Below are 23,004 nucleotides of genomic sequence, written 5' to 3'. Positions count from 1 at the left end.
ACATAATGGTGCAATACAGTAGATTTACATGTTAAACATTCAGTTTTTATATTTAGAACGATTTGCAAAGGATTATAATATGTAGTATTTGGTAATTTTTCTGAGAATACAAATCTGAATCCTATGCAACAGTAATGCTGGTATGCAGAAGAGAAATCAATTAGCAAGTAAGTTAACCAACCAGAAATTAACACAATTGAACTAAGCTCTGAGGTCCCCTACTTCACAAAACAAACATGAAATTATATAAACATCTTATCTGTGAAAAACAAAAATGAATCAAAAGTGAAGGGGACTAAGAAAACAATGAATTTATCAAACCCTGAGGAATTACAGAGGCTACAGAAATATTGTGAAAAGGCTTCAAAAGTTTTATCTTATAAGTATCAAGGGTATATGGCATCACTAATCAACACGACAAACAGGTTTCTAGGATAACTTAATGAGCTTTGTATGTGTTACTAAAGAAACAGCAGCAATTTGAAACATTGAAAAACAATGAAAACATAAGCAAGATACAAACTTTCCATAAAATTTTTTACATGAATTCTTGTAGGAAGAGTAAACAATAGGGAAGTCTGCTGAAAATGTAGTTTATAATACTGAAAAATGTAAACACTGACATGTAGAAATCACTTACTGTGAATTATAAAGATAAAAATAAATAAATAAGACCAATAGGATTTGCCCCAAACCTTCACCATTTACCAAAATAAAATGAGAAACTCATATGTATAGGGTACTTACTCTTTCAATTTCATGACATTTCTTAAGTGCTTCACCAAATTTATTCATTGTCTTATAAGCCTGGGCACATTCTGTCTGGAACCACATGCATTGCATTTCATTCAAATTTTCTACCGCTGATGTTCCTTCCTATATGAAAATCACATATATTCAAGACCATTTCTTACTAAATAAGGAAAAGATGGTCAGTTGAATTCTTTTAAAATCGTTTTCTATTTTTTTAACCATTCTCAGTGCAAGAGAGAACAGTTAATATGCAAAAGAAACTGAAATTATATTTCTAAGCACTGAACACAATATGTGCCTTTGTAAATGATTAATCAAAAGATATACATAATTGGGGTTGGAGAATAACGTAAGAAATATTAGCACATAGCAGGTACTCAGATTAGTATCAGTTCTCTTCACCCATAAAAAATCTGAACAGCCACCAACATAAATCAGTTTAAAAATCCACTGTACAACCATCTAAAATGAAAATGTTTTATACTAATATTGTTTTTTTCTGATAAGGTGATTTAATTAAAATCCTGACTATTTTGATATTAAAAATATTAGAAATAAACTCTGAAAAATAAGGTATAAAAGTATTAAATGTTTATTCATAAGTTAAGAACACTAGCTGTACAAACCCGTGTAAACTTTGAGCACATTTCTTCAGCCTCCTTTATCAGGTTGGCTTTCAGCATGTATTTTGCACACTTGGAGTTGATAAATCTGTCTGCTGTGTCCAAGGCCTGAGCCTCATCCATCCACCTTGCAGCTTCTTTAATATTCCCAGCATGCTTATAGTGTATGAAAACAAAATAAACCCGGTCAGTATACTAATTTTACCATGCAAATAATTAGTTACCTGTTGATAAATAACTAAATCATAAACAAAGATATTCTTCTGACTCTTATTAATCAATGTAGATGCATACATTCTACTATAATATAAGTTCTGATACCTTTCTGGCCATGCGGACTATCAGCTCTCTAATAGTAAAAAACTGAACTTTTTTTTTTTTTTGGAATAACTTTGCCTACTGTTATAACTTCATTGCCTACAACAGTAGCTGGCACATAGTGATGAATACTCAAAAATAATGGTTGAATCAAAGAATAAACCAATAATTGAAATCTTTTAAGTCAGAACAACATAATTCAATGTAAAGGTCATAAAAGGCAAAGTGATGGCCAAATTTCTATTCCAAAGGAAACATGGAAACATCATTGATTAGGACCATTATTACATATTCCACAATCCCCATTCTAATTCACCTAACTAGTTCACTGAGTAAAGCCACAGCACTAATGAACATCACATGGCTTTGAAAAGTGCTTTTAAAACATTACTTAATTTCATTACTTTTTGGTAAGTAAATTATTGGTTTATAATCTCTTCCCCAAGAGCTTTTAGTACTAAATTAAATTTGTATTAAGATAGAGAAGATCTAATTTTATTTTAAGATGATGCTAGATCATATAATTAAAGATTCTAATTCAAGAGGAGTTGAGGCAAAAGAAATCACAATATGCAAAATTCATAGTAGAATCTTCAGTTTCATTAAGATTACCAGATACTGATATATGATCACACTCAAATGTTAACAGAAACAAACATTTCACAGCAAATATAATTACTTTTGATTACCAATATTCTTACTACTTAAAGCCAAGAAATTAACCAGATGTGAAGATGTGTGAATGTATCAATATATAATATGAATAACCATATATAACTATATATATGTATGTGTATATATAGAGGTGAATGATCAAATTAGAATGACCACAAGTCTAAAAGTAATCAGACTGAGAAATGTACTATACTTGTTCCATGTTTTATAAGCCATCAAATAATCATTGTTTTTATAGCATTTAGAATCCATAAAATATATGAAAAAGTTGTCAGTTTCATTATAAGAAAAAGGGGAATAGATTTTTACCTTATAAATTTTAGCTTTCACAAGAAAGAGTTCTATCAACGTAGGTGTACTTTCAATAGCAGTATTTATGTATTCCAGAGCAATAGATGGCTGACCAATTTTGTCATAATGTTGTGCCAAGTAGTACTGAACCCAAAGTAATGTGGTTGGTGGCTCCTCTTTTCCATCATCTTTAAAAAATGGGGAGGTGGGGAGTGGGAGAGGAAAAAAAACAAGATTAGTCATCATATATATTAAGAGGATACCCATCTCAAAATGTGTACTCTATCTTTATTAATAAGGAAAGCAGTTTGAACTGTGCTATTTATACATCTAGCTATAAAACTACCACTAAATTTGTAAGGTCTTTGGAAGGGACACTTTTTGTTCCATATCACTATAGCCCCTAGCATAATGCCTTGCATTTATTAAGAACTTTACATAATAAATATGGCAGATAAATGCGATCAAAGATGTAATAAATTACCTAAAAAGGAAACTGAAAGGGGTGGGAAGACAAGTTGTACTAGAAATAGAGTGTATTGTTATCAAAGAAAAAAAAAATCAAAAGAAATTTTCCATTAATGTGAGGTTAAAAAAAAAAAAAGACCCAACTGCTTCATTGGGTTTCTAGCTAATGTACTAAACTATGCATAAATATACTTGTGATGTGCTAATTTTAAAATTTGGTGATTATAATAATCTCAATATATTTTAATATTATGCTGAATATTCAATGATGTATAATTGAGGTAGAATAAAAACTATATCCCAAAAAAGAGATAAGTAAAAAAACTTATTCTATATTTTAGTTCATAATTTAATTTTTATACACTAAGAAAATGTGTGAGTTAAATACACAACCCACACATTAAAAAGTGCTTTTTAACCCAAATTTCTAAAGTCTGAGAATTGTTATTTGCTTTCAAAGAAAGCAATAGATTGCTTATTTTTATCCTGGTAAAAGTAGGATGGCTCAGTGGACAAACAATAGGAGTGGAACTCACCAACTCCCGATCTGATAGATCTGCAACTAAAGTGCTGCATATTCTTGGGCATGTCATTGAACCTCTTCCACATTTGTAAAATATGTAGGAAAATGCTGATAATCAAAGGAACATCATGATGATTAACCAATGAAACCATGGTAACGCCTTCTAAAAAGTATTATTAAAATTAAACTGAGACCTAGAAACAATGATCAAACCCAATAGCAATGAGTATCCCAGGTCCCATACTGGGCTTTCCCACTGTAGAAACCAGGGCTCCTTGGGAAAAACAATTGCTTCCAGGTCTCTATGGGCAGTGCACAAGATGAACTGGAATAATTTGTCATACCAAACTGCAAGGAAGCTATCAACTACTACCATGGTATATGAGGGCTGGAACCATTTAAAACTGCAACAGTTTAAAACATCAAATATGTTTAAATCTATGAATTCATAATAATACCTTTAAAACGTGTATTAGCCATCTTCGAAGGATGATACTAAATCAATTATTTTGAAAATGTAAACAAAAAGAAGGTAGAAGAGTCAAGGGAGAAAAAGGTGCATTTATCTTGCTTTTCCTATACTCAATGAAATATTGAATAAGCAGAAATAGATGAAAGAAAATTTCCTTTTTAAGGTAATAAAAAATGAATGATGGAATATCACCCGTCTGTAATTCCTAACAGTTGCTAACATGTAAAACAAATACTACATGCCTCCTGATGAAAGAACACACCACCACTCGTGAAAGAACCTTGCTCATCACTCTTATATTTAAAACAAAACATAAAGCAAACAACCAAAACCATGTTCTAATCTCATCAGGCCTCTGGTCAGACGTGCCCATTGGAAGTTTCTGCTATGATGGAAAGGCTCTGTATTTTTCCTGTCCAATATGGTACGCAGTAGCTTCACATGGCTACTGAGCAGCACTTGCAATGTGGCTACTGCAACTGAGGAATTAAATTTTTAATTTAAAAAATTTTAATAGCCACATCATACCAGACAGCACAGTTATACATCCAATTTAACAATTTATAGCAAATTAAGAGGGGTGCATTCAGCAAAATCTAGGAAAACTCAAGAAAAAAACTAATTTCTTTAACAAACAAGTTGAAGAAAGGAAAAGATGGAGGGAAAAACCTATAGATTAAAAGAGAGTTAAAAGATATTATCAACCAAATTCAAAGTATAGATTTCATTTGGATCTTCATTCATACTTCAAAAACAAAAAGAAACAATGACATTTCTAAGATGACATTGTTTGGTATTTTAAGAAAATATTTATGTACAGGTGTGGTGAGGATATTATGGTTACGATCTCCTGAATATTAAAATATTCATGGGTGAAATGGTGTGATGTTTGGGATTTGCTTCAGAATAACATGGCAGTAGAAGGAAGCAGGTAAGAATATAAATGAAATGAGTTTGGTCATGAGTTAAAAAAATCACTGAAGCTGGATGGTGGGTAAATGGATGATCATTACATTATTACACCTAGTATTGCAGATGTTCTAAATTTTACATAAAATGTTTTTCAATAAGCTAATGTGATTCTCTTCTTACCAAATATTTTCACAATATGCAAATTAATGCATCTCCATCTTAAAGGGAAAAAAAGTTTAAATATACTAAACTTATTGCCTAAATAAAAAAAAAAAATACTGTCCTTCTAAGAATTTCATAGTATATTAAAAATTGCAAGATGTTTTTAAAACATAAAACTTGAGCACTTACCATTGGGATTAAATAACCGGCAGCTTTTTAGAGAAGTTTCATAACCTACTACTAATTCTTCTATGATTGCCACCTAGAGTACAAACATACAAGCACACTTTAATTAAAAAAAAAAAATTACATATGTATATATACATTTACTACCCTTGTGCAAAATTTATTTACTATTAAAGGGCTAAACAAACATTCACACACACACTTTTATAAATCTCTTAACTTATGCATAAAAATTTTAAAGCAAGTAAACCATATTTTTGAAGGTGTGTATTAAGACTTAACTTTCTAGAATCATACTGACAACTCCTTTCCCTGCTAGAAAATCTAGCATTGAGCTGAACTAGAAATCAGGAAAGGGTTGGACAAAAAGAGGTAATATTGTGGATGATTTTTATCTTGGCTCATTTTTATCTCAATCCAACATAAATAACACCCACAAGTATCATTTGCTCTTCAGGGATCGAGAATTAAATACTATGTGAAAAGAGAAATTCCTTAAGTAGATGATAGCATCGATTCTCAATTCCATAATCCCAGGGAAAGCATCAGTACCACTGACATATGGTACAGTAGGTAGGTTTCTGAGGTCCAGGAGAATGAGTGGTTGTCCAGGTTCTGGTTTTTCCTGAGTCATGACTATACTACTTGCTCCTGGCTTCCTAAGAGATCTGTGAATACTTTTAATTTATTAATCCCCTTCTTAGCTTAATCCATCTATAATGGATTTCCAGAAGCTCTCTTAAATGACTCAACAGATTAACACCAGCTCTCTCCATTACCTCAGATAACTGTGAGGATTGAATGGTCACAGCTAGATTACTCTGGTGTGCCCATGTTCCTCTGCTCCCAGAAGCTGAGCTACATTCTTACTAAGAGTTTTCTTTTCCCAAACCTGTTTGAATCAGTTGTATTTATTACCATCACTGCAGAATAGAATTCAATATTATGTAAACTTAAGAAATAAGAACAAAAAGAAAGAACTTGTTTCTATAAGTTGAATATCATGGGAAAATGCAGGATAAATTGAACATTTTTAACCAATTTAGATTTACATGCGATGACCATATATATCATAAAAACATACAGGATTCTATAATCAAGACTGCCTTGTAAGCATCAAGTTCTTGCTCTATCAGAACTGGAAATAACAGACCACATTTTATAAATGTGATGCATGCAAGAAAAAAAGTGAAGCAGTCATCAAAAGCCAACGCCTTGGGCCTCTCAACAAACAATTGGTAAAAACCTTACATGCTTTAGCTTCAAATGTTAAGCATGTTTAATTTGTCCCATCTTTTTTGATACTTCACTTGTAACTCATTTTTTTTTAATCCAACCAACATGTCTTGATGTCACTGCACTTGTAAGCAAAATAATTTAAATTATGATTAAAACACCCTCTTAACAAGCATTTTGAATGTTGTAATATATAGCTGAAAGAGTAAGGTGACTTACTTGGACAACAAACAAACTCTTCTGACATAATTTTTTTCTACCAAATAAAAAAGGATTTATTAAGCTAAAACTTAGTTAAAAAAAAAAATCACTTCTGAGTTTCACCATGAGCAGGGATGAGAGAAAATACTGAAGAAATCACTACCGTACCAACTTTCATGCCTACACTGACTCATTAAAGTATACACCAGAAACAAAAGAGAGAAAACGAATAAGCCATAAGTTATTTAGTTATAGAAAGAAGAGGATGAAAAAGAAGAGGCCAAGATGCATTTAAACTGCAAGCTAGGAAAACTGATACAAGATGTACAAATGTGTACTATGTGCCCAGATAAGCAAGAATTAACTATTTCAAATACTGAGCAAAGAAATGATACTCCCCCCCACAAAAAAAAGTTACTTTGCTTTACCTTTTCTTTATCTTTGTATAATGACCTCAAAGTATTGAAGACAGGTGGACAACCCTTGCTGAAGTTCATCCTTAGGAACTTATCCAAACATTCTTTAAACTTCTCACCTTGGAAGAAAAAAAGTTGTGTTGACCTCCATTTACCCAGACAATCCTAACAATGTGTACTTTAACCTCACTATGCACATTCACATATTTAAAACCAAGGAAAGAAACTGTAAATCATACCATCATTGCATTCCTTTGCAATTATTCTCACTTACCAGATAAAAAGTTTAATGGCAGTCTTCTTGGCACCAGTCCCCTGGGATACTTAGTCCAGGCCTCTTCATAAATTTTTAGTCGTTCTAACATATTAGCTGCAGGCAAAAAAGAAGTATGTAATTATAACTTGTATATTTTTCTAGGAAATTTCTCAAAGTATATAAAATTTTTCACATTAAACAGAAAATTTGAAGATGGGAAGAAAATATTTTGTAATCTAACTACTTCAATGTCAAGTCATTTTAGAATATTTCCTTCTAATACTTTCATATATTAAATACCTATACTCGTATAATTTTCTTTATCCTATTCTGTTTTAGGTAGCCCTTTAAAATCTGAGGACTCCTTTACCTTAGTTCTAAGAAAGGCTCAGTTATTATATTCCCATATATGGCTTCGCCACCATTCTCTTTAGCCTCTCCTTTTCTAACTCCTCTCCTGATTTATTTTGGAGCTTCTGGATCTGCCCCCTATCTTCCATTTCTCCACATTTCTTTTATATCTTCTCTTTTACTATCAGTTGAGAACGTCCCCCCTGAAGTCAATCTTCCACTTCACTAATTTTTCTTTAGCTGTGGCCTGTACGCTATTCAACCCATTAAGATCTTTTTGTCACTAAGTAGGTTTTTCATTTCCCAGATTCCTAACTGGTACTTTCACATAACTATTCATATTTCCTGGCTGCAATTCCCTGTCCTCATCTTACATCCCCCCATTGTCTCTACACTCCCTTTTGCTGGCACTGATGACGATTATTCCTGTGCTGGTGTACCTATGATAGTATGACATTCCTTGTTACGAGGTTTCTCCTACAGACATCACTGTATCAGGAATGGCTCACTACCAGTCTTGAGGGAAACAGCTTCAAATCAGATCATCTTGGCTAAGAAACAGGTCTATTTGTAGATGACATATTTCTGGACCTGTCCTCACTAGTGGGTCCCATTCCTGGGAGAGGGTGACGAGGAAAGGAGAGAAAAAGAGTCTTTAGACCCAAGTTGATTTGAGTGATGGAAATTTAGTTCTTCTTCCCACATAGGAAAGCAGTGCTCAGCTTGGCTACCTTCACTGGCAGGACACTCTGCTGTCCCTGGCAGGACACTCTGCTGCAGCCACAGGTTACCACAGAAGTTATGCTTGCTTCTTTCCTTTAGGGAGACATCTCCATTTCTGTCAGTGGAAATCGCCCTTTCATGCTTTTGATGCTTTTTTGTTATGCATTTGTGAATTTTTAAAAGTTCTTTCAAAAAATTTTTTCTCAACTATTTCCTTGAATTTGTGGCAGAAAAGGTTTCAGAAAATGCTCAGTCTGCCATATTAAATGGAAGTTTGCAAATGTACTTTTATATTCAGATTTTGAACCAATTCTTAACCATCGTTTTTTCAGTTATGCTTTTCAGTGAGTTAATAAAATCTATATTAACAAAAGAAGCAATTAAAACTTAGAAAGTAAGTTTTAAACAATACTACCTGGCTTGAGTGCCTTTTCCAAGCCTTTGTAATAGGCCCAGTTTTCAGGATTTCTCTCTTGTAATCCTCTATAAACATCAGTTGCATCTTCCAAACGAGATAATTGCAATAGAAGTTCCCCTGATAAAAAGCAAATTAAATTAGCTAAATATCTTCTGGTTATAACTTTAACTTTTCCTCAAATTTTCTCTTAAAAGTCTTTTCAATGTTGTGAAGTGGATGGTAGCCTCCTGAGCTTCCAATTCCCTTCAACAAGATTATTTACCATATAATTTTATTCTCTCCTTTTTTGAAGTTTATATTTAGAAATGCCATTCTCTTCACATCCTCAATTTATTCAGGTAGTTGTCTAAGTTCATTCAGGCTACTTTCTCAAATTCACTGAACACAATCATCAAGCGATCGTCTACTATTCAATTATTTCCTGATGTTACATGGACAATTTCAATACCTAAATTAACGACCCAATCCAATATCCTAACCCTATCATCCCTTGATGAACTATAAAACGATTCTGCTGTAGCAGCCCACAATCTTGGCCACACTCAAAACCTTTTTCTAAAGCTTGCCAACTAGCAAACAGGCCTCTTGCTTTGAGCTTAACTGTCTTGTCTCCTTAATCCTACCCCTTAGCCTAGAGAAAAACCATTTCCTTTTTCCCCCTCAGGCCATCTCATCAACTCTAGTCTCATTGCTTGTCTTCTCTGGGCTACGTGACCAATCTCATCCCTGAATGAAATTAGCAGCCCCAAGTATCAAAACCAGTCTCAAAACCCAGGCTCCCCCTTTTTACCAATTTTAAGGCCCGGATCATTCCAGGTATTTGCTCCACTCTTTCTCACAAAAGGAAGCAAAGACATTAGATGAATGGACAGAGGCACTGGTATTACTAGGAATATGTGAGCTCCAAACACAGATAAGCCTCCAACACTGCTCAGAATCCTTACCCTAATGGGCTCCTTTGACCAAAGGTATGATTTTCAAACCATAACTTGATCCTTGCACCTTCTGCTCTCCTCAGATAATAAAAACGAACACTTACAGAGTGCTCACTACGTGCTAGTGACTTTAACATTTCACGTGCATTAACTAATTCAATTTTCAAAATTCTATGAGCTAGGTTACAATTATTTTCATCATTTTAAAGCAGAGAGACCTTAACTTGCTAAGGGTCTTTCAGCTAGTTAATTGTTGGAGTCGGGATTTGAACCCAAGCAATTTGGCTGAAAGAGCCCACATTCTTAATGACTATACCAGTGGTTCTCAGGGGCACTTTTGCAACCCAGGGACATCTGGCAATTTCTGCAGAATTTTTAGTTATCACAGTAAAGGGGCGTGGGTGCTACTGCTATCTGATGTGTAGAAGCTAGAAATGGTGCTCAACATTTGGCAACACATAGGAGACTTCCATTCCCAACATCTCGGTCCCAAAATCTCAACAGTGTTGAGGTGGACAGCACGCTCTATAGTAACCAAAAGCCTATTTCACTAAGAACATCCTGCAATTCTCCCTACACTACACCCATTCCCGTCCTTTCTTGAATCTTCTCCCACCTCATCTTTGGAAGGAACTGCTGGAATAAGCGTCGATGACACTTCCTGCCTAACTATATGCCCACTCACCCTCTCTAGGAAGCTCCCAGCACTAGCAACGATGCCTTTACTACAAGAATTGCCAAAGATCGATGATTCTACTCAGTTATCAAGAGGAGCAAATGAAATAATGCTCCTAAGAGAGTATTTTGAAAACTCCCATGTACTTCCATAAAGAAACTGTCACCCAAGACTTGCCCCTGGTCATATAGCTAATTAGAAGCCTGCTAACGAAGGAACCCAAACTAACTTTTTTTAAAAAAACATCATTGGTAACACACAGTAGATTTGATAAAACTTTCTAAACATATCTTCCTAACTTAAAAACATTTTTTCTTTTTTAAAAAATTTTAAATTACAGTTGACATTCAACATTATATCAGTTTCAAGACCTAGTTCTTGCCAATCTTGTCATCTTTCCATTAAGTATAAATCTCCTCCCTTTATAACTATTTAATAGACTGCTAAGAGATGACAACTCAAATGAAAGGGGCTGTCCGGGATCTCTAGTTCACAACTGAGCTCCAGGATCCTTAACTTTCCTTTTTTCCCTTGCCAGTAGCATTACCCTCTGCTCAAAGTTCATCTGGCAAATAACGGCTACATCTGCTATGTATACGGATACCACACTTATCTAGTGTTCAACTTCAAGGGGAGCCAAAAGAATTTGAAACCAACCAACTTCAGTTCCCTGAACTAACAAGGGCAAAAAAACGTTTCTTAAAAAGTACTTGTATTTTCAATTACTTGTTATTTTTCTTTCATTTTTCCATAATCAGTTCCTCAATTTTTAAAATTAGAAGACTTCTTCTTCTCTGCCTTCCAACAAATGGCAACATTGGAGATCTTTAAAGATCTACCCTTCCTATCATAATCCACACATAAAAACAAAATCTCTGGTTTCAATTCACGTTCTATGTCCAGAAAGACATTCAGATAAACCATAAAGAATATCCCACATGTACTTTAGTAAAGACTGATTTACCAATATATACGACTGGTAATAAAGAAATCCGGTGCACACACACAGTTTGGCTAATAAGCTGTTTCTAAGAAATTTAATCCTGTCTTATAAAATTAAGCAATTGCACCTTGTGTTTTGGTCAAACCTTGTAATATTTTCAGATCAAAAATGCTTTAAAGAAAAAATTTTTGAGTATTTTCATTCAATATTTATTGTTTGCAATTTTTTTACCTACATCAACAATGTTTAAATGAGTATTTTCCCACCTTATAAATTATTCAAAGTACAGAGTAAGAAATACATTTTCTATCATCAAAAGTTGAATTATATACAATGACCAGCAGCAACTACACTTTTGGCCTTACACTCTGTCTTAATTAAATACTAGAACAAATGACATTCTTTAAAAACAATACCTTTGGTTTCTTCTACAGCAAGTTTATCACAAATCTGCTTTTCATAGGTACAAAGATGTTCCAGGGCTTCTCTATAGAGACCTGCTTCCCGAAGAACTTGATTCTGATATAAAAGGAGCTCACTATATTCATAATCCACTTTATCGGGGGACGTCTATATATGGACATAAGAAATACTAACAGTAAGAACTTTGTTTTCATATTAGAAAATTGTTTATACACTCAAATACATACAGGAAGCCTACAGATAATATCTGATTGATAAAACTCATTTTAAAAAAATTCCTAAATATCTGCCTAGGGAGCAATTAAGTAAATAATGACAGTATTAACTCATAACCCATTGAATAAGAATCTATAAGTCCTTACATATAATAAATAAGTAGGAGAAAGGAAAGATCTTCCCTAACAGTAGAATGTCAAATAATAAATCTAAAAGGAATAAAAGACAGAGAATCACCATTTTGCAACTATCACTGGCACAACTGCCTCACACAAGACTTATAATCAATGAATGCAAAAACTAGTGGTGAAAGTTTGATAAGGAACAGACTATTCATAAAGTTGCCAATTGTTTATCAGATATAAAGAGAAAAAATAAGTTTATATGGTGAAACCTAACAGGCACCACCTTAACCAAGTAATCAAATGGAACAAACAGACATCATCTGCCTCTTAATGTGACGAACTGAGGGCTCAATATTACTTCTGTGGTTTCCTGCTAAAAATACCTAACTATAATAATGAGGAACCATCAAACAAATCCAAACCAATACACTCTAAAAAACACTGCCCTGTACTCTTCAAAAATATCAAATGTCGTGAAATACACAATGTCTTCAAAACTTCAGATTAAAAAAGACCAAAGACAAATGATAACTAAATGTAAGGTATGATTCTAAACTGCATCCTTAAATGGAAAAGAAATCTAAGAAAGGAGATAAACAATTAATAAATTTTGAATATGGGCTGTGGATTAGATAATAGTCCATTAATATTAAATTTTCCAATTTTTTCCTACATAGTACTATCTATAGAATTCACAACTATAGAGTTATTCTCAGGAAATATCACACTGAAGCATTTGAGAGTAAAAGAGCATTGTGTCTGCAATTACTTACAAATGTTTCAAGAAGAAAATTTAAACAGATAAATAAATACAGATTATAAAGTAAATATGTCAAATATTAACAATTAATTAGTTATTGTCCTATATGAAGTTCTCTGTACTATTCTTGCAACTTTTCTGTAAGTTTAAAACTACTCCAATATAAAAAAGTAGCAAGTCTATGTACACTTCTTTCTTTTAGTTATACTTAGAATCAGACCTAGTTCACTAGGTCTGGCTTCTCGTTGTTACCTGTTGTGTTTTCCTAAATTCTTCTAAAATCTTTGCTGCCATTTCATAATCTTCTAATAAATGGTAAGCGATAGCATAACCAATCCATGATGCTCTCTGTGCAGGTCGAAGCTGAAGTAGTTGATATCTTGTTTCCTTTAAGGGGGGAAAACACCACTTGTTCTTAGGTTTACAGTGAAAGCAAATGCTCCTTTAAAAGATCATATTAATTTCCCCACAACACTGAGCAATTTGCAGCACAATGCTGGGAATAATAATACAAAAGAGTTTCAAACATCCACATTGTGTAGCTTTAGAGGCAAAAAAAGGTTTGTTAAGCACAAGGAAGTCCCCAAGGTAACCGTGTAAATTGTTTAAAACATTAAGACCAGTTGCCCTTTATCATTTCCTGACCTACTTACTCTAAGAAAAGAGGATGGAAAAGATAATACAATATTTTCCCCTAGAATAAAAACATTCTTTTACTTACCCTGTAACCCTCAAGGTCTCGCATTTGAATCTGTAGTAAAGAAAGGTCCCTTAAGATTTGAAGATTGTCCTTATCCCATTTTAGCGCATTTCTGTAACACTTAATGGCTTCATCATATTTCTTGTCTGACCTCTGGAGAAGGCCGTAAACATGCCAACCTAAAGGATTTAGTTAAGGATACAACCTAAAAGATTTAGTTAAGTCAAGAAATAATATTCCATTAATGTTCCCCAGGAAACTCTGAGAACTACAGCTACTTAAAAAATTACAAGTTTAAAAAAAGGAGAGAATATAAATATAGAGGTGGTTTAATACAGCGTTTCGAGCCAGAGAAAAGAGTTCTAGCTTGCCTTGTTAACTCTGTAACCTTGGACAAGTTATTTAGTCTCATTATGTTTCCTCAATTATAAAATGTAAATAGAAAGTCTATAGAGCAAGGCATATAGTACTTTGGTGACTAAACAGAATAACACATATAAAGTGCTCACTGCCTGGCACAAAATACTCGTAAATGCTCAATATATGTTAGATATTATTTTTGAAAGGAAAAAGAGGGAATGGGTATCTATGACATGAAATTCTTTTTAGTCATGTATACTTTCTTTTCTTTAGCTAATGAAGTTACCTACAGAAAGGACAGACCCTCAGTGCACAACAAAGTTCCTAAAAATCAACCACACATAAAATAACATTGATTCTTTTAACAAATATCAAAGTTTCTTAATAATTGATGGATGACCAAAATGGGCAGACTCCTGCATGCAAAGAACTTGGAGTCCAGTAAGAGACATAGATATGCAAAATTACCAGTTGTAAAAAATGCTGTAAAGGAGGAAAATATGTAAATAATTCTACTCCCCTAATGCAGGTTCTTTGCATTTTAGATCTTGATTATTACAAGTCACCCATCCTCCCACCTTCAGTCTCTCGGCTTTTTTATTCTCTCCTGCCAAAATAACCATAGTCAAAAGAAAAAAAATCCAATTCCTTTTCCAGGAATTTACAATGTTGCTCTCTCAGATCAGGTTCAAACTTTTCAATCTAACTTTTACACCAGAGATCCTCAACAGTCAGAAAAAGAATGTCTAGAACGGCATGTGTAACTAAAAATATATTTAATACTATAAATTTTATTTGAAAAATAATCTTTGTTTTCGCATGGCAAGGTAAAACTTAACAAAATCTTCTCATCGGGAACAAGATAAAAAAATATCTATCACAGTCTTATTCATTAATGCTTTGTTTACCTTGTCAGTGTCTGGTTACTCCCAACTCACTTCGGCTTTACTGGAATAGTGGTAATTTTTGAATAAGCTGTCACATTTTATGTAATACTCAGAAGTCTTCACTAGAATAAATTCCTCAAGAACAAAATCCCTCTTTTTTTTAGTCTGTACTATGCCACGGACCTGGTAAATGCTTGAAAATTTGCTAAGTATTTTAGCAATTAAAATTGTGTTAGCCCACAAACTAGGCGAGGAAATATGTGTTTAAAAACTATTTAAAAATTAGTAACCCACAATTTCCCCCTCTATCTTCCCTCAGACATTTGTACTTGCTCCTATCCTCACACTTCCCTTAATGAAATAAAATTTATCTAGTAATTAGCATTAGCAGGGACTATATTAGGCATCATTACATCTTTACAACACTACAATGATGTGGGTCTGATTACCGTCATTTTAAGTCCTAAGATCACAAAAAGAAGCTGAGCGGGGATTCAAACCTGAGCGAAGCACACTCCTAAGCTTGTGCTCTTAATCAGTACACTACATTGTCTCTCGCTATTTCTTTGTGCATATCCATCTCCGAATTTATGATCATGATGAAATCTGCAGGGTACTTCTTTTTTTTGAAGCACGAGAAGAACTTTCAGAGATATTTTAAAAAGCAAGTCCCATTTATCTGTAAATAGACATAATGTTAGAACATGGTAGGTATATAAAAATGTTCCCTGAATTAAGGTAGTTGCTATTATTGAATTTAAGAAAGTAACATCTTCTGTGGAGTTACGTGGTAAGAGGAATCTAAAACTTCTGACTCCCAAATTGCTGCCTTAGTTCAAGATACTCCAACCCAATCCTTAAATATATCTCAAAAAGGATACAGACATGACTCTTCAAGTCATTTCTCAAACCTCTACGAACCAATTCATAAGCTTCTTCCTTTTTTCCCAAACAGTTCAACGTTAATCCTTTCATAGCCAGGGTTTCTATTTTTTAAAAAATAAGAAGGGTAGAAAAAAGAAATTAAATATTAAAAATAAATTAACATCAAAAAAGGTAACCATAATCTCAAAAACAAATGTTATATTACCCTAAGAGTTGAAAACTTCGAGAAGATTATTGGGAAAATTTTCCAGGTTTGCACACAATTAAAATATTTTTAAAAATTCACAAACCAAGTTAAACCATATTTCTCTACTTTAGGCCTCTGGAGTTTATTTTTCAGATAAAAGTTACAAAATTGCGTGAATATCTGGTAATTCATATTGTAATAAATTACAATGGCTCTATTATTGTTCTTTAGAGGAATTCCATGTAATGACCTTATATAATCACTCCTTTAAAGTATGAAAAACTTTATCTTGAAACAGACTTTACCCCTTTGAACCCAAATTACATAAAGATTAAATTCACTGCTCAATGATTAAAATATAAACAAATTATATACATTTATGATTTTCATAAATGTATATCAGAATTAAAGGTATTATCCTGAGGAAGAACTCAACATTTATAGGAAAATACAGATAAAGAAATTGAAGCAAAAGAGAAGGGGGAAAAATCACGTACAAACCATTATAAATCATAGATAAGTTTAAAGGACAAGAAAACAAACAAAATATATTTGGCAAATAAGACAAATTAACAAGGAACTGTAGAAAGTAGCCTTTTGTTGTCAAATAAAATCTATTCTTCCAAGTTTTACCAAACATCTTAAAGTGCCTTAATTAATAAAACCCTGGGTGGCAATTAAGTCTAAGACATGTAACGTTAAAAAATATTTTCAGTTAAATTATGACACTTCACATGCAACCTGATTTCAGATATGTTAAATATGAGAGAAACTGCATTTTAGAAACAATGACAGCCTAATATCCAGCTGGCCAGAGAAAATATTTAACAAACCAAAAGAGACAAATTTACATACTTTTATTCCCATTGCTTTCCATCTCCAAACAATTTTATTATTATACTGAAAGTATACAAGAGTAAAGAAAGCTAGGAGAGAACTATTACTCTCTCGCTTCGATACTAAGAGAATATTATCAAATTAATTACCAAACAGCCATGTTTCCTAACTGTACAAATCAGACCTGTGAAAGCTTATTTTTCCTTTGCCTCTTCACGAGTTTAGCTACACTCTTCCCTTACCCTATAAATATCGCACTGCCTAATCTTCCACCATCACACTGGCAAAAGCTAAAAAAACTTTCAGAACATTGCAATATATAAATTATGTCTTAAACATGACTGTTTTGAAAAACTAATTAAAATACAATGCTAAATAAAAAGATGTTGGTTCATCAGCAAAGGACCAAATGGGCCCTTTCTGAATAAGCTTATTATAAGGAATAAAATTCTCCAGCTCAATCAAAGTTCTAAAGTAAATTTTTCTTATACCATCTTAAATAAAGTTACTTGTCAAACTTAAATAAGCATATTTGTCCCACTAGGTTCTTGTGCATTTCCTATGGTGCCTTTATTGAAACAACGAATAACTCAGAACTCAAGTAGAATGTGTTATTATTTTCTTGACATTAAATTCAAAATACAGTATGAAACATCTTTTCACAGGAGCCAAGGACAAGAAGGTCCATTCTCTCTGGAAAATAGTTATGGCAGCTGGAAGTGACAGAACCCAAGAGACAGAACCCAAATAAGTAAAACCGGACAGGTAAGCAAAGCCTTATCTACTTAAACTTACAAGTATATAATAGTTACACTTACCTCCATGCTCTGCAAATTTAGGGTTAGAGAGGATTTGTTTACAGAATTTCAATCCATTTCTATACTGTTTATGTTCATAACACCTCTGTGAAAACAAAAAAGAAAATTTGAGTTTAGTAAGAAATGCAAAAAATTTAAATCTAATGCTCAATTTTTGATTCTGTTAAATACAACATAATGATCAAATGTTATTTCCATATTATCCTAAATCCCACTAAAATGCCAGTAAAAAAATATGGAAGGTTCAAATACAGAAAGTGAAGGCAAAACAAAAGGATAGAAAACAGATTAGGAAAAACAAGAAAATTAGCTCACTTCAAAAGGTCCAAAAAGTGTTGTTTGAAAACTGAAAAAAAAGTAAAGGTGTCGATGTTATATTTCAAAATAACATTTTCTTTTTAACTGAGGAAGTCTCTCCAGCTGTAAAGGGACAAACAAGGGCATACAAAATAATGAAGGGAAAAGAAAAGACCCACCGCATGGCACACCATAATAAAATTTCAAAACCTGGAAATAAAGAAAAGGTCTTTAAAAACTTCCAGAGTGTGTGTGTGGGGGGGACAACAACAAACAAAAACAAGCCACATAAGAAGGATCTGTAATCAAAATGGCATTGAACTTTTATTCCAAAGTAACAATGGAATATTGCTGAAAGCCAGAAAAAAACTATACACAGTCTTCAAAATACAGAGTGAAATTAAGTTTCAACCAAGAATTCTATACCCAGCCAAATTATCCATCAAGTACATGAGTAAAGTGAAATTTTAAGGATTCTCAAAATGCTAAAATTTTATTTCTATGCACTCTTCCTTAGCAAGCTATTAAAAAGGATCAAAACAAATAAAAAAAGAGATAATATAGAACTTAGTAAACAAGGAATTTAACGCAGAAAAAAAAAAACCCAAATCCCTAGAGAACAATCACTCCAAAATGAAACAAGAAGCCAAAGGCCACCATGGAATAGGTTTCCAGCAAGGGCAAAAATAGAACTGATGTACTTCATAATATGGAAAATATTCATTTATTTATAAGCACAGGACAGAAATACAGACACATTTTGGGGGAATAAACCCTAACAGATTTACAGAAAAAACCAGGCAACTGCATAAATGAGACAGGAGAAATAAATGCTTATCTAAGAAAGTGTGGTCTTAGTGTAATATTTGGCTTACCATTAACAAATAAATGCATAATTATAAAAATGTAAACATTCAGTACTGATTGATCCAAATATTGTGATATACTATAACTATAATGGGAAAGTGGGCAAACGTGTGAATGACGAAGTTCTAAGTCCTCATTTTCCATAACCAGAAGTCAACAAATATCTAGAAGTCATGTATCAAGAAACAGTGATATATTATTAAACAAGCAAGCAAATACCCGAGAAAATGGCTAGAAGGATTCAGGGTGCTTAATTCCAGAGTGGGAAGTCATGGAAGGGGGATAACTTTTTTTCATCAAAAACCTTTTAGTGCTATTTCACTTTTGGGTGCTTTCTTAATAATTTTTGAAGCACTGTATTTATTACAGAAAAAAACCTGCTTCTAAAAGATATGATATTCTATGCCAAAATCACTGTCATAAATTTAAACAAATATTACTCACAATTTTTGATGTAATATATTCAAAATCTGGGAGAGATTAGTTAATGCAAATAATGAAAAAATGATAGTAGAAAAACGTGTAGAAACAAAAATAATGAAAACGTACATTTTAAAATTTAACATCAAATCAATTGCTTAAGCTCAATGCCATAGCCAACTACAGAGTTATTCTATACCAACTATGTACTCACCATCTTTTGTTGTTTCACATCTCAAACCTAATATCCAAAACACAACTGATTTTCTCCCAGAATCTATTCTTCACCAAGTCTTCACCATCTTAGTAGATGTCCTCCCCTCGACCCATCCAACCAGATGATGATGCAAACAAACTAATTATCCTCAGTGTTTTCCTTCCCTCATACTTCCATCCTCTAGTAAGTCTCATCAGTCCCAGCTTCTCTGCAATTATCTTCCTAACTCTCTGCCCCTCCTACAATCAACTATGCACTCAGCGGGCAGAGGCAGAATGACCTGGGGGATAAGAGGGAGGCGAAAGCAGAAGCAGTAGTTTGGGAGCTATCGTTAACCGTATATGTAACCAAAGAAACATTAGACTAAGTAACCAAATTTAGTGTTCCTACTTACTTAGCAGAAAGCCTAAAAATAATTTGGGTTTTTAAAATATATTTATAATAATAGTAAAAACATGAAAGGAAGCAATGATGTTAAGACTAGGCTAATTAAAAGGAACACTCAATTTCCGGGAACTACATACATACAAAGAACAGTTTAAGCGCATTGTGTTTAAAACCCTCAATTAGCTTTCTGAAAATTTATTTATGTAAAAATGTAGTAAGAGAACTTCCACTTTTGGCTATGATGGGATGAGGCTGAACTTGTCTTCTACCATAAACAACAAAACTGGACAAAATGTATGAACTAATTGTCGTCGGACACTGGACAACAGGCAGCGCAGACTGTAAACCATGAGAGGGGGGAAAAACATGATGAGCTTAGAAATGCCATTGCTTTACAGATCCCAACACAGGGAAAAGAATCCTAAGCAGAGCACAATCGTCCACAGAGATAAAGAGACAAAGGCTGAAGTTCAATGATGTCAACGATGATGAAGCAAAAAATGATGGAACTATTTAGAGAAAGAGATCCAACGATCTGCATGGGATCCCATGCATCTGTTGCTGAATGACTGAGTCTTGTATATGTGGGGTGAAACTTCAAAAGGCCAAATAAGCCGTAAATTAAACAATTTTCAGGGCTCATATGGCACTGAGAGTTCCAAGTAGCCAGAATGGAATCTTCGATAAACAGCTGCAGAATTCAGTAAATATTGAAGAAAGGTCTACTCAGCAGTAGACAAAAACTAGCCCTAGTGTAACTGCACTCTAGACCAACCCTAACAAAGCCATAGACTGATGTACAAGTATCTTCTTCACTATCTGCTTTAAAAATATCCAACGCTGGTTAAAGGCAGTGAAATCCATAATGTCCAACATCCAATAAAAAATTACTATACAAGCTAAGAAGCAGAAAAACATGACCCATAACCAGGAGAAATAAAAGAGAAATGATGGGATTATGAGATAAGAAAAACAAAACTTTTTGTAAGTATGCTCAAAAAGTTAAAAATAAAAACATATGAAGAGAGAAATGGAATATATATAAAAGAACCAAAAAGCACTTCAAGAGATGAAAAATACAATATCTACAATGAAAACTTCATCAGGTAAGATTAAAGAAATTATGACACTGCAGAAAAAAGATCAGTGAAATGGAAGACACAGCAATAGAAACAACCAAACTGGAGTATAGAGAGAAAAAAAGATAGAAAAAATAAATTAGCCAATGGCACGATGACTACTTTACAACAGAAAACTGAATTCTAAAAGCAAAACAGATCTAAATGTGAGAAGTAAAGAAAAAAAGCTTCTAAAAGAACATATTTTAAAATTTCATTATGTTGGGTAGATCCCTTAAACAGGAAATTTTAAAAATTCAAGATAGTGTTTAAAAAAAGGCAGGACAGAGAAGACATATGCAAAAAAATATGTCTGACAAAGATCTTACATCCAGAATATATTAAAAAGTCCTATAAGTCAATAAGACAGAAAAAACACACCCAAAAAAGGTTATCCTACAGGCCAACAAACACATAAAAGGTGATTAACTCCATCAAAACCACAATGCCACGCCATGTAATTTAATTAAAATATATTAGACAATATCTGATGATGTTGTAATGCAACTGGAACTCTTACACATTGTTGGTAGGAGAGAAAATTGGTTAATCAATTGGTTCAGCAGTTTGACAGAAAGAATTTCATGGTCTAAAAATTATACTGCAATAAACCAGATTTTTAAAACATACTGTTCAGCAGTATCTAATAAAACTAACCATACACGTACACTGACCCAGAAATTCCAACTTGAGGTATATACCCAACAGAAATATAGACATATATTCACCAAAAAACAGGAAAAAAATGTGATTTATTAATAGCTGATTATAAAATAAATTCATGAAAGTGACAAAAATTAATGACATACCTGAACTAATAATAATGTCATCAAAAACAATAACTCAAACTCTTTTATTAATTTACTTTGTATTAAAAATTGCTTCCCACCTAAAGCTTAAATTTACCAAAGCCAATATAGTAAATGTAATACAAAAGAAGTCTAGGTCTTCTCTGTAAAGTATACAAATCATAAAGTATCATTAGTGTGTCCTAATCCTAGCATTATATTCCTAGATAATTCTTATGTATCAAAAACAAAACTTTACTTCAAGGAATTAGCAAGCAATAAAAAGAGCTGCCTTTGGAATCAAATAGCTCTGGTTTCAATCACTAATTTCAGACACTAAAACTAGTTATGTAATCTTAAGTACTTTGCTGAGTATCAAAAAGAATCCTTAAATCACAGTGACAAATCATCAGAAAAAGACATGTAAAACACTGAATATTAACAGCTGACACTTCCTAAGCATTTACTATGTGCCAGGCACTGTGCTAAGTGCTTTATCGGGAAAACTCATTTAAATATCTTTTTTCCCATTGGATATATATTTTTATTATCATATTTTGTTGTTGGCTCATTTAATCTTAAGAACGGCATGAAGTAGGTACTCTTTTTATCCTCATTTTAGATGAGATAACTGAGGTCCAAAGAAATCACTATATAATTTGGCCAAGGTCACACAGCTATTAGACGAAAAAAAGTGAACTAGACAATCGGAATTCAGAGCCATTCCACTTAACCATTGTAACTACCTCTCTACCTCTCTACTATAGTTAAATAGGCTAAGACAGGAAAGAAAAGAAAAAGGTGTTTTTAAAATAAAACCACTAAAACAAATTATATAAAGTCATTGCAGAAAAGAGGGAGCAAGAGAAAGAGAAAAGTCAACCATATTCCCTTTTAGAGGCAACTACTATTAACATCCTGATTTTAACAAGAAAGTTTCAATAGAAAAATTACAGAACAGTCGACTATCCTACAGTATAAAATGAACTTGTATAGATATAATTCACAACTAGCATATAAAAATCATAGACGTTTATATTCTTACTTGACATGCACAAGGTGACTTTATTTTGTATAGTTGAACTTAAAACACTCAGGATTCCACTTGTTTTTTTCTTGGTCTTACTGGAAATACCTTAATTGTTTACAGCACCACTTTTTTTTAGAGATTTCA

General features: G+C 33.0%; 1 protein-coding gene across 5 annotated transcripts in view; it reads right to left on the bottom strand.

The window, feature by feature from the left end:
* The window catches only part of NAA15 (N-alpha-acetyltransferase 15, NatA auxiliary subunit), a 120,382-nt gene that overhangs the window by 19,523 nt on the left and 77,855 nt on the right, over nucleotides 1-23,004 (bottom strand). For all 5 annotated transcript variants that reach the window (XM_033133672.1, XM_033133673.1, XM_033133671.1 and 2 more), the window contains 12 exons: nucleotides 17,737-17,821; nucleotides 15,891-15,995; nucleotides 13,784-13,941; nucleotides 13,315-13,449; nucleotides 11,955-12,108; nucleotides 8,982-9,101; nucleotides 7,511-7,606; nucleotides 7,249-7,355; nucleotides 5,387-5,459; nucleotides 2,679-2,848; nucleotides 1,380-1,532; nucleotides 748-876 (listed from right to left, as the gene is read on the bottom strand). In XM_033133672.1, the coding sequence (XP_032989563.1) occupies nucleotides 748-876; nucleotides 1,380-1,532; nucleotides 2,679-2,848; nucleotides 5,387-5,459; nucleotides 7,249-7,355; nucleotides 7,511-7,606; nucleotides 8,982-9,101; nucleotides 11,955-12,108; nucleotides 13,315-13,449; nucleotides 13,784-13,941; nucleotides 15,891-15,984 (1,389 nt within the window). In that variant the 5' untranslated portion in view covers nucleotides 15,985-15,995; nucleotides 17,737-17,821. The remainder of the gene's footprint in view (nucleotides 1-747; nucleotides 877-1,379; nucleotides 1,533-2,678; nucleotides 2,849-5,386; nucleotides 5,460-7,248; nucleotides 7,356-7,510; nucleotides 7,607-8,981; nucleotides 9,102-11,954; nucleotides 12,109-13,314; nucleotides 13,450-13,783; nucleotides 13,942-15,890; nucleotides 15,996-17,736; nucleotides 17,822-23,004) is intronic.

Source organism: Rhinolophus ferrumequinum, chromosome 18 (genome assembly GCF_004115265.2).
Source record: "Rhinolophus ferrumequinum isolate MPI-CBG mRhiFer1 chromosome 18, mRhiFer1_v1.p, whole genome shotgun sequence".
NCBI classification, from domain to species: Eukaryota; Metazoa; Chordata; class Mammalia; order Chiroptera; family Rhinolophidae; genus Rhinolophus; species Rhinolophus ferrumequinum.
Note: the sequence above shows the minus strand (reverse complement) of the source record. Positions and strands in the feature narration are given on the sequence as shown.